Genomic DNA, 13,164 nt, shown 5'->3' on the forward strand with positions numbered 1-13,164 from the left:
TCCACCATTCAATATGATTAAGGCTGATTTGAATTCCATGTTCTCATCTTCTCCTGATAATCTTTGATTCCCTTGCTTAACAAGAATCTACCTCCACCTTAAAAATATTCAACAATCCTGCCTCCATGCATTCTGTGGCAGAGTTCGAAAGTTGCATAAGCCTTTGAGAAACAATTCTCCTTATTTCTTTTTTAAAAAATTTAGAGTAGCCAATTATTTTTCTACAGTTAAGGGGCAATTTGTTGTGGCCAATCCACCTAACCTGTACATCTTTGGGTTGTGGGGGTGAAACACGGGGAGAATGTGCAAAATTCCACATGGACAGTGACCTAGGGCCGGGATCGAACCTGGGACCTCGGCGCCGTGAGACAGCAGTGCTAACCACTGCGCCACCGTGCTGCCCCATTTCTCCTTATCTCTGTCCTAAAACAGTGCTCCTTAATTCTGTATTCACCCACATGAGGAAACATTCTTTCCATGTCGAGTTACATCCAAGTTACGCAGCCATAATTGGGGCGGCGCGGTCGCACACATGTAGCACTGTTGCTTCACAGCTCCAGGGTCCCAGGTTCGATTCCAGTCTTGGGGCAGTGTCTGCGTGGAGTCTGCACGCTCTTCCCTTGTCTGTGTTGGTTTCCTCCGGGTGCTCCGGTTTCCTCCCACAAGTCCCGAAAGACGTGCTGAATTGGACATTATGAATTCTCCCTCTGTGTACCCAAACAGGCGCCGGAGTGTGGCGACTAGGGGCTTTTCACAGTAACTTCATTGCAGTGTTAATGTAGCCTACTTGTGACAATAAAGATTATTATTATTATGTTCATCTTATCAGGATCTTGTATACTTTAGTCAAGTCAGATCTCACTCTTCTAAACTCTAGTGGAAACAAGCCCAGTCTGATTATCTTTTTCTGAATAAAACAACCCTCTCATTCCAGGTATCGATCTAGTAAACTTCCTCTGAACAGCCTCCAAGGTATTTACATCCTTCCTTAAATAAGGAGGCCAAAACTGTACACACTATTCACGATGTGGTCTCACCAATGCCCTGTATAACTGAAGCATAACATCCTTACTTTATATTCCATTCCCCCCCATTAGCCATCTTCATTACTTGCTGTCCCTGCGTACTAACGTTTTGTGACCTGTGCACGAAAACGCTTCAATGGCTCTGCACCTCAGAATTCGGCAGTCGTTCTCTATTAAAGTAAAGCTCTGCTTTTTTTAAATTCTTGCTGCCAAAGTGAACAACTTCCCATTTCCCACGTCTGCCAGATTTTTACCCACTCACTCAACCTATCTATATCCATCTGCAACCTCCTTTCTGGTCCTCTTCACAACATACTTTCCTACCTATCTTTGTGTGATCTGCAAATTTAGCGACCATGCCTTTGCTCCCTTCATCTAAGTCATTGATATCAATTGTAAGAAGTTGAGGCCGCAGCGCCAACCCCTGCCGGACATCACTCGTCACATCCTATCAATCAAAAAAAGACCCCTTCATGCCTACTCTCTGCTTTCTACCAGCTAACCAATCTTCTATCCATGCCAAAAGTTACCACTTGCACAATAATCTTTTATTTTCTACAATAATCTTTCATGTAGCACCTTATCAAATGCTTCTGGAAATCCAAGTATAGCATGTCTACAGGCTTCCCTTTATCCCCAGCGCATGTTACTCCTTCAAAGTACTCTAATAAATTGGTTGAACATGATCTCCCTTTCATAAAACCATGCTGACTCTTCCCTCTTACCTTGAGTTTTCCTAAAGGTCCAGCTATAACTTCCTTAGTGATCGATTCTAACACCTTCCCCACAACAGACGTCACGCTAACTGGCCTATAGTTTCCTTTTTCTGCCTCCCTCCCTTCTTGAACAGATGGGTTATATTTGCTATTCTCCAGTCTGATGGAACCTGTCCAGAGTCTAACAAATTTTGGAAAATTAACAATAAAGTATCGACTACCTCATTTGCCATGAAGGACTCGTCAGGCTCCGTATCACTTCCTGAATAATTCTAATTTCACCAAATTCCTCTCTCCCTTTCACTTCCTGATTCATAGCTATTATTGGAATGTTTTTGGTACCTTCTATAGTGAAGATTTAATCTGTCATTTTCATATTAACTCTCTAGAGGAGCAACACTCACTGTATGCAATACCAAGTTAATATAACCTCCTGTCTGGTTGGTTCCAGAATGTGCAAGTATTTCACAAATGTCATCCTTGATTAACAGTGTTATTCCTCCACCTTTACTTAGCTTCCTATTCTTCTTGAATGTCATAGACCCCTCAATATTCAGGACCCAATCCTCGTCATCCTGCAACCACGTCTCTGTAATGGCGATCCGATCATATAGAACATAGAACATTACAGCGCAGTACAGGTCCTTCGGCCCTCGATTTTGCACTGACCTGTAAAACCACTCTAAAGCCCATCTACACTATTCCCTTATCGTCCATATGTCTGTCCAATGACCATTTAAATGCCCTTAGTGTTGGCGAGTCCACTACTGTTGCAGGCAGGGCATTCCACGCCCTTACTTTCCTCCAGGCAGGGCATTCCACGCCCTTACTTTCCTCTGAGTAAAGAACCTACCTCTGACATCTGTCTTATATCTATCTCCCCTCAATTTAAAGCTATGCCCCTCGTGCTAGACATCACCATCCGAGGAAAAAGGCTCTCACTGTCCACCCTACCCAATCCTCTGATCATCTTGTGTGCCTCAATTAAGTCACCTCTTAACCTTCTCTCTAACGAAAACAGCCTTTAATGTACTTTAATGTACACTATCAATTAATTTACTTTATGAATGCTGCATCCATTCCCATACAGAGCCTTTAGTTTTGTATTTTTGTTATCTTTGTAACCTTTCGTCTTGACTGTTGGTGGATTCTTTTAGGGTTTTTTTTCTCTGTTCCTTCCTGCCATTCTCTGACCCTCATTTCCCATATTACTGTTTTGCTCTCCTGTTTTGACTCTACCCCTTGATTTGCTACATCTACCCAAGTATGATCCCTTACCCTCCTTTTTTAAAAAATTTGGAGTACCCAATTCTTTTTCTTCCAATTAAGGGGCAATTTTAGCATGGCCAATCCACCTACATCTTTGGGTTGTGGGGGTGAGACCCACGCAAACACCGGGAGAATGTGCAAACTTGACATGGACAGTGACCCGGGGCCGTGATTGAACTTTGGTCCTCAGCGCCATGAGACAGCAGTGCTAACTACTGCGCCACCGTGCCGCCCTGATCCCTTGCCCTCCTTGTTTAGTTTAAAGCCCTCTTTACTTCCCTAGTTATGCGGCTTACTAGAACACTAGTTCCAGCAAAGTTCAGGTGTCGACCATCTCAATGGTACAGTCGCCACTTTCTTCAGCACTGATGCCAGTGCCCCATGAATCAGAATCCACTTCTCCCACACCAGTCCTGGAGCTAAGCATTTGTTTCTCTAATCTTATTTGCCCTATGCCCATTTGCACATGGCTCAGTTAATAATGCAGAGATTTTTACCGTGGAGGTTCAGCTTCTTAATTTGGTGCCTAGCTCCACGAACTGATAATGCACAACCTCCTTCCTCACCCTGCCTATGTCATTGGTACCTTCGTGGACCATGACAACTGGATCCTGTCCCTCCCAATCTCCAGCCCTGAGCAAATGTCCCGCACTCTGGCAGGCAACACGCCATCTGGACTGTTGCTCTTTGCAGCAGAGGACAGTGTCAATTCCCCTCACTACACTGTACCCTACTACTGGGCGGCACGGTGGCACAGTGGTTAGCACTGTTTCACAGCACCAGAGACCGAGGTTCAATTCCCGCTTGGGTCACTGTCTGTGAGGCGTCTTCACGTTCTCCCATGTCCGTGTGGGTTTCCTCCAGGTGCTCTCCGGCTTCCTCTCACCAAGTCCCAAAAGACATGCTTGTTGGGTGAACTGGACATTCTGAATTCTCCCTCTATGTACCCGAACAGGCGCTGTAGTGTGGCGACTGGGGATTTGTCACAGTAACTTCATTGCGGTGTTAATGTAAGCCTACTTGTGACAACAATAAAGATTATTATTGCCACTACACTCCTTTTTGCTCCCCCACTTGAATGGCTTCCTGTACTGCAGTGCCATGGTCATTCAGTTCAAACCATCCTGCAGCCCCCATTCTCATCTAAAGAACCTAAAACCTGTTGGACAATTGCAGAGGTTGACACTCCTGCCTCTGGGTCTCCTTTTCTTTTTTTAAATGTATTTTATTACAAACGTGTATCAAAACAGGTTGCAGCAAATAAACACCCCGGGAAACATACTTCACAACAATCAACGATAGTCTATACAGATTTTTCCCCTTTTTCACCCCCACCCCTGTGACGAACAGCCCCTCAAACACTGTCACAAACATCCCCCACCTTTCCTCAAACCCCCCTGAAGAGCTCCTTAACTCATACTTTATCTTCTCTAACCGCAGGAAGTCGTACAGGTCACCCAACCAAACTGCTAACCCCGGTGGCGATGCCGACTGCCACTCCACCAAAATTTGCCGCCATGCAATCAGAGAGGCCCCCGCCCACAACTCTCACACTCATCTGCTAGCCCCTGAAAGAACCCATTCATTTCCGCCCGAGTCATATGCACCCTGTGCACCACCTTAAACTGTATCAGGCTCATCCTTGCACAAGAGGAGCTCCCGTTTAGCCTACGCAGTGCCTCACTCCATACTCTCCAATTGATCTCCCCTCCCAACTCCGCTTCCCATTTCTCCTTGATCTTGCCTCTGGGTCTCCTTGGGTCTGCTTACCTACTTCAGCTACAGTCACACCCTCTTGTCCATGACCACCGTCCAAATCAGCGATCCTATCCTAAGGCGTGAGATTGCCCCCTGGGACAAAGCTTCTTTGTACTCTTCTGTAAAGCTGAACCCCCATCGTCCCATGGACTTCACACTGACTGCACTCTCCAGATGAACCATCACTCTTACCAGTGTTACAAAGTGGGATGCACTTGGAGACTTGCTGCACTACTTGCCTGTTTCTTTTTGACTGTCTGGTGGTGACCCATTCCCCCTCTCCTTGCATACCATTAATCTGTGGGGTGACCACATCTATAAACTTGCTCCCACTAAACTCACAAATACACCACGGTGACATCAACTTCTGCTCAAGTTTTGAAACCTGGAGCACAGGATGCTACAACTGATGATACCTCCTATATAAATGGTTATCTAAGACACAGAAAGCGCCCTGGAGTTTCCACATAGCATAGTGGGAACTCTAGAGGTTGAAGCAGTTCTGCCATTTCTGTTAGTTAATAACTTGGTTGCTAGTCATAAATCTTGCTACTGAAAAGAAGGCAGCGATGTTAAAATCAAATCGGACAATGGCTAGAGAGTAATAGTTTGGGGAGCAGTCATGGTCTGAGTTCTGATACTAATGTACACCTCAATAATTAACCATATCTTCATATCATAGGATATGGGGAAATAGAATGTTCTTTTTAAGATTGGATTACTGGTGAATCTGACAGCACAGAGGAAGGCCATTCAGCCCATTGTGTCAATGCTGTCTCTTTGAAAAAGCAATCCAACCAGCTCCACTGTTTCCTGACTGGCTAATTTTTCCTTTACAAGTATATCTCAATTCCTTTCTGAAAGCTAATATTGAATCTGCTACCATCACCCTTTTTGGCAATGCATTCAAAATCATCATAACCCATGCTATATCAAAGAAAAATTCCACTGGTCTCCCTGGTTCGTTTGCTGGTGACTCTTGTATCCTCTGGTTTCTGAACCTCCTCCTGGTAGAAACAGTTTTATCTTTTCTAATCTATCACAACCCTTATTAAATCTCCCCTTCACCTTCTCTGCTTTAGGCAGAACAACCCCAGAATCATGATATGCCCCTCATTGCTTGAGATGTTAGATGTCTGAATGTCAATTGTAGAAGTTATCAGGCATACCACTCAAGAACATTAACAACTCTAGGAGTCTTCACGTGTTTACCCTCTTATTCTCATTGTGAAATGTAAAACTCTGCTTTGGTCTGTGAACCATGTGAATTATTTTGCAGGCAGAACTGATTGTTGGTGATCAGAGTGGAGCCATTCACATCTGGGACCTGAAAACTGACCACAACGAGCAGTTGATTCCTGAGCCAGATGTTTCAGTCAATGCAGTTCACATCGATCCAGATGCAAGCTACATGGCAGCGATCAATAGTTCAGTAAGTGAATTGGAACCATGAGTAGTTTAGATCTTCATAGGTCTCCACACCAGAATGAGGCACAAATCAGAGCAGCATAAATGAGACCTGCTGGGCCTGTGCTGGGGGGTGGGAGCTGTGGCTCCTGTGCTGGGTGGGGCTGGGAGTCTGTGCTGTGGGCGTATTCTGGGTGGGGGTGGGAGTTATGGGAACGGGAGCTGTGGGGCCTGTGCCGGATGGGAACCGGAGCTGTGGGGCCTGTGCCGGATGGGAACGGGAGCTGTGGGGCCTGTGCCGGTTGGGAACGGGAGCTGTGGGGCCTGTGCCGGATGGGGATGGGGGCTGTGGAGCCTGTGCCGGATGGGGATGGGAGCTGTGTGACCTGTGCCGGATGGGGATGGGAGATGAGGGGCTTGAGCCGGATGGGGATGGGAGCTGTGGGGCCTTAGCTGAATGGGGACTGGAGCTTTGGGGCCTGTGCCGGATGGGAATGGGAGCTGTGGGGCTTGTGCCAGATGGGGAGGGAGCTGTAGGACCTGTGTCGAATGGGGCCAGGAGCTGTGGGCCTGTGCTGAATGGGGACGGGAACTTTGGGGCCTGTGGGGCCTGTGCCGGTTGGAGATGGGAGCTGTGGGGCGTGTTCCCGTGGGGCGTGTTCTCGTGGGGTGTGAGCTGTGGGGGCATGCTCTCGTGGGGTGTGAGCTGTGGGGACTGTACTGAGGACAAATGGCGGTAGGAGCTGCAGCTACTGTGCTTGGGGACATGGAGGCATGGATTTGCAGTGTCTGTGCTGGTGGGTGGGTGATCAGTGGGCCAACTGATATTTCTCCTGCTCCACACCTTTTTTTTTCTCCGCTCCTTATTCCTCTCCAGGGCAATTGCTATGTGTGGAACCTGACGGGAGGGATTGGCGACGATGTCACTCAGCTCATTCCCAAGACCAAAATCCCAGCTCACAAACGATATGCTCTCCGCTGCAAGTTCAGCCCTGATTCCACGTAGGTCCTTTCTTTTAAGTGATATACTAACCGCTACAAAACCCTCAGTGGTCAGGTGTGTCAGGAGAAGATACTTCCGAGTTGTGGCTGCTGCAAAATGCCTTGCTTGTGACCCAAAACATTTACAAATTAATCTGTAAGAGAGCATAGTCTCGGCAAACAATTACTCTGCTTCCTGTGAAAGTACAATTGAACTCGTTAATCCATACATTAGTACCCTGATAGAATGTAGTACAGTCAAGATTATTAGAGGCAAAATTAAACAAAACCATTAACAACTTCACCAGATTATAGTAAAAAAAACTTGATTTCTCATCAATACTTTAAAACTATTTCAGTACACATCTGAAAACTTTGTAATTTGTTTAATCCATCTGTTTTGTTCTCTTTAAAGTGTAGTGTAAAACTAGACTTGGTGAAATGTCTCCATTCCGAGCATTGTACTGAACTGGTGGATGCTTTCTTACAGTGCTTCCTGTCAGCATGGCTTACCCCACAAGTTCAAGTACATGTTGGTACTGATGCTTCTTTTCCTTGTCCTTCAAACTTTGTATAGGACCACCAGTGATGCTTCTCTTTTTGTCACATTGACATTGAACCTCCATGCTTCTGCTAATCCTGGTCCTCCTTAGAGCAGGGGCTTTTCCTGATGACATTCCTCCTTTAGTCAATACCCTCAAAACAGATTAGCAGAATATCATCTCAGAGTCATTACAGCACAAAAGGAAGTAATGTGCCCGTTGAGTCAATGCCAGCTCTCTCGCCCCCTTTACTCTCATTGCCCTGCATGTTTATTTCCCTCAAGTGCCTATCCAGTTTCCTTTTGAAATCATTGATCGCCTCTGCCTCCAGTATCCTCATTGGCAGCGAATTCCAGGTCATAAGTATTTGACCCATGAAATAAATACTTTCCCGCACCTCCTCCCCTTGTATCCCTTGCTCAAAATGTTCATTCCGTGTCCCCTAGTCCCTATATCTTCAGCTAAAAGGAATAACTTTTCTTTGCTTACCTGTATCCAAACCTGACATAATCTTGTATACATCTATTAGATCTCTCCTCAGTCTCCTCAGCCGCAACCTCTCCTTGTAGCTGCATCACACTTGAACCATTTTGGCAAATCTCCTCTGCACTTTCCCAAGAATCTTTATATCTTGCTGTTGAAGGCATTGTCTATTCACACATGCCAGGTTTTCCTACGTAACAGTTCACTATCCGTGTGGAGTTTGCACATTCTCCCAGTGTCTGCATGGGTCTCACCCCACAACCCAAAAAGATGTGCAGGGTAGGTGAATTGGCCATGCTAAATTGCCCCTTAATTGGAAAAAGAATAATTGGGTCCTCTTAAAAATAAAATGCTTCTGGAGATTTGCTAATGTGCCTTATATTTCTATTCTATTTCTATTCTATTCTATATCTTCCCTCTATTTAAATTGTGAATTGTCAGTGCAGTGCAACAGTCAACTGAGAAAAAGTAATCTTAATTTTGCACTAAAGGTAAAAGTATAATGATTTCAAAAAAATGTTTATTACCTGATTTGGCTGTAAATACATTTGCCCCACACTCTGTTTACAGAATTTATGAGTATGTCATGTACGTACTTCTGCAGTGGGATCCATAACTCCTGAATTCATTCAGTGTGGGTATTAGCTCTGAATTTTTGCCTTAAGATGGACTACTGAATGCTTTGTGTGCAGAGGTTTGTTTGCTCATGTGTACACCAGTTATTTGAGCTTGATTGCGTGTTAGTCAAGTCAAAAACATTGCCCAAAATCCTGGATTTGCACAAGACTCTATTGTAATAAAAGCTGGTGAAAGAGCTGTAATGACAGCTGGCAGAATAAGGTATTGAGGTGTACCAGCTGCTCCTTGCCACTGTAGATAGTTGATAGATGGTGTGTATCTATCAGTTAGCAGTTCTTTGTGCTGCTCCTCTATCCTTTATTTGCAGTGGCTATTTTTCTGGTAAGCGCTATTGCGCTTCTGTTGCTGATTAAAATGTTCCCCCTCCTCCAAAGTATTTTGTCCATTTTCTTTTTAATTGAACAATGGCTGAACACTGGGCCAATATCCAAATGGACCTGAAAGCATTCAGGCCTTATCAGAAACAAATTACCTGTACTGAGAATTACCCTTCTAATGTATATATCACCAACGTCAAAAGCACCAGAGTATGTAAGAAAGGCTGCTACTAAGAAGGCTGAGGCTAATGAAGCCTCACACATATTTTAGAATAATCCTTGTAACTCCCCCATTATTGTGTATTATGGTTGATTCCACATTAAAGCACTGTTTATGATGTGTTTCTAACAATCCTGCTTCAAATCATCCTCTTTATGAATTCTAGAACAATCACACATTAACCCGCCTGTTAATATGCACTATATTGCAGTACCGCTATAAGCCCCATTATCCTTTCCTGACAGACTTCTTGCTACATGCTCAGCCGACCAAACCTGTAAAATATGGAGAACTTCAAACTTCTCGCTGATGACAGAGCTCAGCATCAAGAGCAACAATCCAGGAGAGACGTCACGGGGCTGGATGTGGGACTGTGCATTCTCTGGGGATTCACAATATATTGTCACAGGTGAGAAGTCTACCTTACAAATAAGGAACTGGTTCCATTTTGTCAGTCCAAAGGTGGCAGGTTAGGTGGATTGGTCATGCTAAAAAGTGTCCAAAGATTAGGTGCGGTTGCGGGGGTAGGGTGGGGGATTCGGGGCCTAGATGGGGTGCTCTTTCGGAGTGTCAGTACAGACTCGATACATAGGGATTCTATGATTTTAGAATTGTTTACACTGGTGCCCAGAACTGCTCTAGTATTATCACCATGTTTCACGAAGATTGATGATGAGGCACTCCAGGTTACAACTGAGTTCCTGGAAGAATTTGTGATTTGGATTCCTGAAAAGCCTCATTGATTCCTTATTTTATATCATGAAGCCAAATCAATGTCTCACAGGCTAAGGTAGCAGACCACTTTGTAAGTGTGTTGGGTTTGGAATAAAACTGAAGACTTTACATACTCTGCTTTGCAAGTTGAGCTTTGGCCCAGTGGCTCAGAACCTAAGGCTGTGAGATCAAGGCCCACTCCAGGGCATGAACACATAAGAAGCTGACACTCCAGACTAATACTGAGAGAGTGCTATGTTGTTGGAGCTGCTGACTTTAGAAAAGAGATGTTAAACTGAGGCCCCAACTGACCCCCTGGGTGGATGTAAAAGTTTCCATGGTATATTTTGAAAACTAGCAGGGAGGTTCTCCTGGCCAACTATTTATCCCTCAACCGATATCACTGAATAGAGTGCTGAGGACCAAGGTTCGATCCAGTCCCCGAATCACTGTCCGTGTGGAGTTTGCACATTCTCCCCATGTGTGCGTGGGTCTCACCCCACAAACCTAAGATGTGCAGAGTAGGTGGATTGGCCACACTGAATTGCTCCTTAATTGGCATAAAAATAATTTGGTGCTCTAAATTTATTTTGAAAAACTAATATCACTGAAATTGGTGAACTCCTCACTACTACTTGTGGGACCTCCTGTTTGGAAATTGTTTGCTTCATTTATTACAACAATGATTACACTTCAAAAGTACTTGATTAGCTGTAAAATGCATTGGTCCGTACCAAGATTGTGAGAAATGCTATATCAATGCAGGTTATTTCTTCTCGAGGTACATTAGCCTAATAAAACCATTCAGATGGCGCTGACTTTATCCACTAAATACGGCTGCTTGTGGGGGTTTTACAATTGAAGTATGTTGAGGTGATTTTAATCCATAAGTCAAAATTATGTTCAATGGAAATTCTTTGCACGCTGAACGGTAACATTCTTCTTTCCATTCACAGCCTCTTCAGATAACCTTGCGCGGTTGTGGTGCGTGGAGACTGGTGAAATTAAACGGGAGTACAGTGGCCATCAGAAAGCAGTCGTCTGCCTGGCCTTCAATGACAGTGTGCTGGGCTGAAGATTTCATAGGAAGCTTGCCCCTTCCCCTCCTCAATCTTTCAACGCTGTCTTTGCCCCTATTCCTTTTCCTGTTCCAAGCTCTTGCTGAAATAGCTCCCAGCCAGATTGGTTCTTTGGAAGTTTCTATAAAAAGACAAAATCAATCTAAGCTGCTGAGGGCTGGACCGTTTCTGTATGTACCTTTTGTCAGACTCGACTATGACATGACCTGTGAAGTTGTAAGTAACGGTCCAGTAAGCTTCAGTTCTCGCACCAAGATTTCAGTAAAGCACAGAGCTGAGTGAAATTTTCATATCGTGTCCACCTGAACTGAAAAACTCCCAGCAACACAATTCTAGATTCTGTGCTTCTGAATGTGGACCATCTGAAGCATACTGAAAATTTTCTAATACTGGAGTGAGGTGTTGGTAAGTACAAGTTTATTGCTGGTAGTGATGATGTAAATATTTTGAGGGTATAAGTTAAGGATATCTTGCGCAATGTTAAAGTGTAAGCTCTATTTTTCCTGCTATGCTATCCAGGAGAGAAGCTAGTTAACAACACTAGAATTCAAGTTTCTGCTGGTTTGCTTTTACTCCTACAGTGGAAGTTGTTTGATCTGCAGAAAGTGAACGTGTATGATCAGCGACACAACCGCCTAACAATTTGCACAGTGAAAGAATATGGGCTAATGATTTTACCATGCAGTCACTAAGTGTCTGAATCATTAAGCTGCTACTGAGGAAAATCATTAAAATTGCACACAAATAAAAATTATTTCTATACCTGACTGGATGCTGCTTTCATTATTTTGTGCGAGAGGCTGAGGGGTTTACAAGATTCTATCATTAAGCAGCCACCTTTGGGATACCCTGGAGAGACAAAAGGCACTACATAAATGCAAGCATTCTTTCTCTTGTGTGGTGCAGTTTTAGGATCAGCTAATGTCTCTGGCAATATATACAAAAGCAAAATACTACAGATACTGGAAATCTATAATAAAAACAGAAAATGCTGGAAATACTCAGCGGGTCAGGCAGCATCAATGGAGAGAGACAGAGTTAATGTTTTGGGTTGAAGACCTTTCACCAATTGTTTGATGTGGAGATGCTGGCGTTGGACTGGGGTGAGCACAGTAAGAAGTCTTACAACACCAGGTTAAATTCTAACAGGTTTGTTTAAAATCACTAGCTTTCGGACCTGAGGAAGGAGCAGTGCTCCGAAAGCTAGTGATTTAAAACAAATCTGTTGGACTTTAACCTGGTGTTGTAAGACTTCTTACCAATTGTTTGGATCTGGGATCTACCTACCGAAACAGATAGGGTGCCATAGAGCACAAGGACCACAATAAACGGTACAAGCCATTTCTCCCTCCTAGTTCAGACTTCTTTGGACTGAATATTAAAATTGAGTTCGGGTAAAGGAGAGTCATTTGAATACTTTTAAAGCATTCAGACATCCTGAGTCATGAAAATGCCAAGTAAATGCAATCCTTTGTTCCATTAAGGAGAACAGATAGGTGTAGATAGAAACTATTTCCAGTGGATGGACTTGGATACAACATGAGCCATGGAGTGAGCGGTCGTACATTTGGTAGCTCCCGCTCAAGGTGGATTTTTTTTGTCCTTTCCCCATCTGAGGTGTGGGATTTTGGACGGAAAGAGGTGTAGGAGTGCCAGGAGAAAGTGTAACTCCTCTGCTGTGGCTGGTGGATGGATCCACAAACTAGGAGTGGGTCAAGAAGAAGGGAGCTGGTGGAGCAGGAGAATCTGTGCGCCACAGGTCAAGATGGCGGAGGGGAGAGGGCCCGTTCTTCCCGCCCAGTGGTCAACGGTGCAGCTGGTGGACTTCTTTTTTAAATGAGAAGTTCAGCCAGCAGAGAAGGGTGGTTGATTGATTGATTGATTTATTGTCACATGTATCAAAGTACAATGAAAAGTATTTTTCTGCAGCCAAGGGAATGTCCACAGTAGACAAAAAGAATAATCAATAAATAAATAATTGGTTACAGTGCGGAACAAGGGCCAAACAAAGCAA

At 44.3% G+C, this 13,164-nt stretch overlaps 1 protein-coding gene across 3 annotated transcripts in view; it reads left to right on the top strand.

The window, feature by feature from the left end:
* Positions 1-11,917, top strand: part of mlst8 (MTOR associated protein, LST8 homolog (S. cerevisiae)) — a 44,217-nt gene extending 32,300 nt beyond the window's left edge. For all 3 annotated transcript variants that reach the window (XM_072481097.1, XM_072481095.1, XM_072481094.1), the window contains exons 6-9: positions 6,048-6,200; positions 7,053-7,177; positions 9,603-9,766; positions 11,028-11,917. In XM_072481097.1, coding sequence (XP_072337198.1) covers positions 6,048-6,200; positions 7,053-7,177; positions 9,603-9,766; positions 11,028-11,146 — 561 coding nt within the window. In that variant the 3' untranslated portion in view covers positions 11,147-11,917. The remainder of the gene's footprint in view (positions 1-6,047; positions 6,201-7,052; positions 7,178-9,602; positions 9,767-11,027) is intronic.
* Positions 11,918-13,164: the final 1,247 nt, after the last annotated feature.

This window comes from Scyliorhinus torazame, chromosome 17 (genome assembly GCF_047496885.1).
Source record: "Scyliorhinus torazame isolate Kashiwa2021f chromosome 17, sScyTor2.1, whole genome shotgun sequence".
Classification (NCBI taxonomy): domain Eukaryota; kingdom Metazoa; phylum Chordata; class Chondrichthyes; order Carcharhiniformes; family Scyliorhinidae; genus Scyliorhinus; species Scyliorhinus torazame.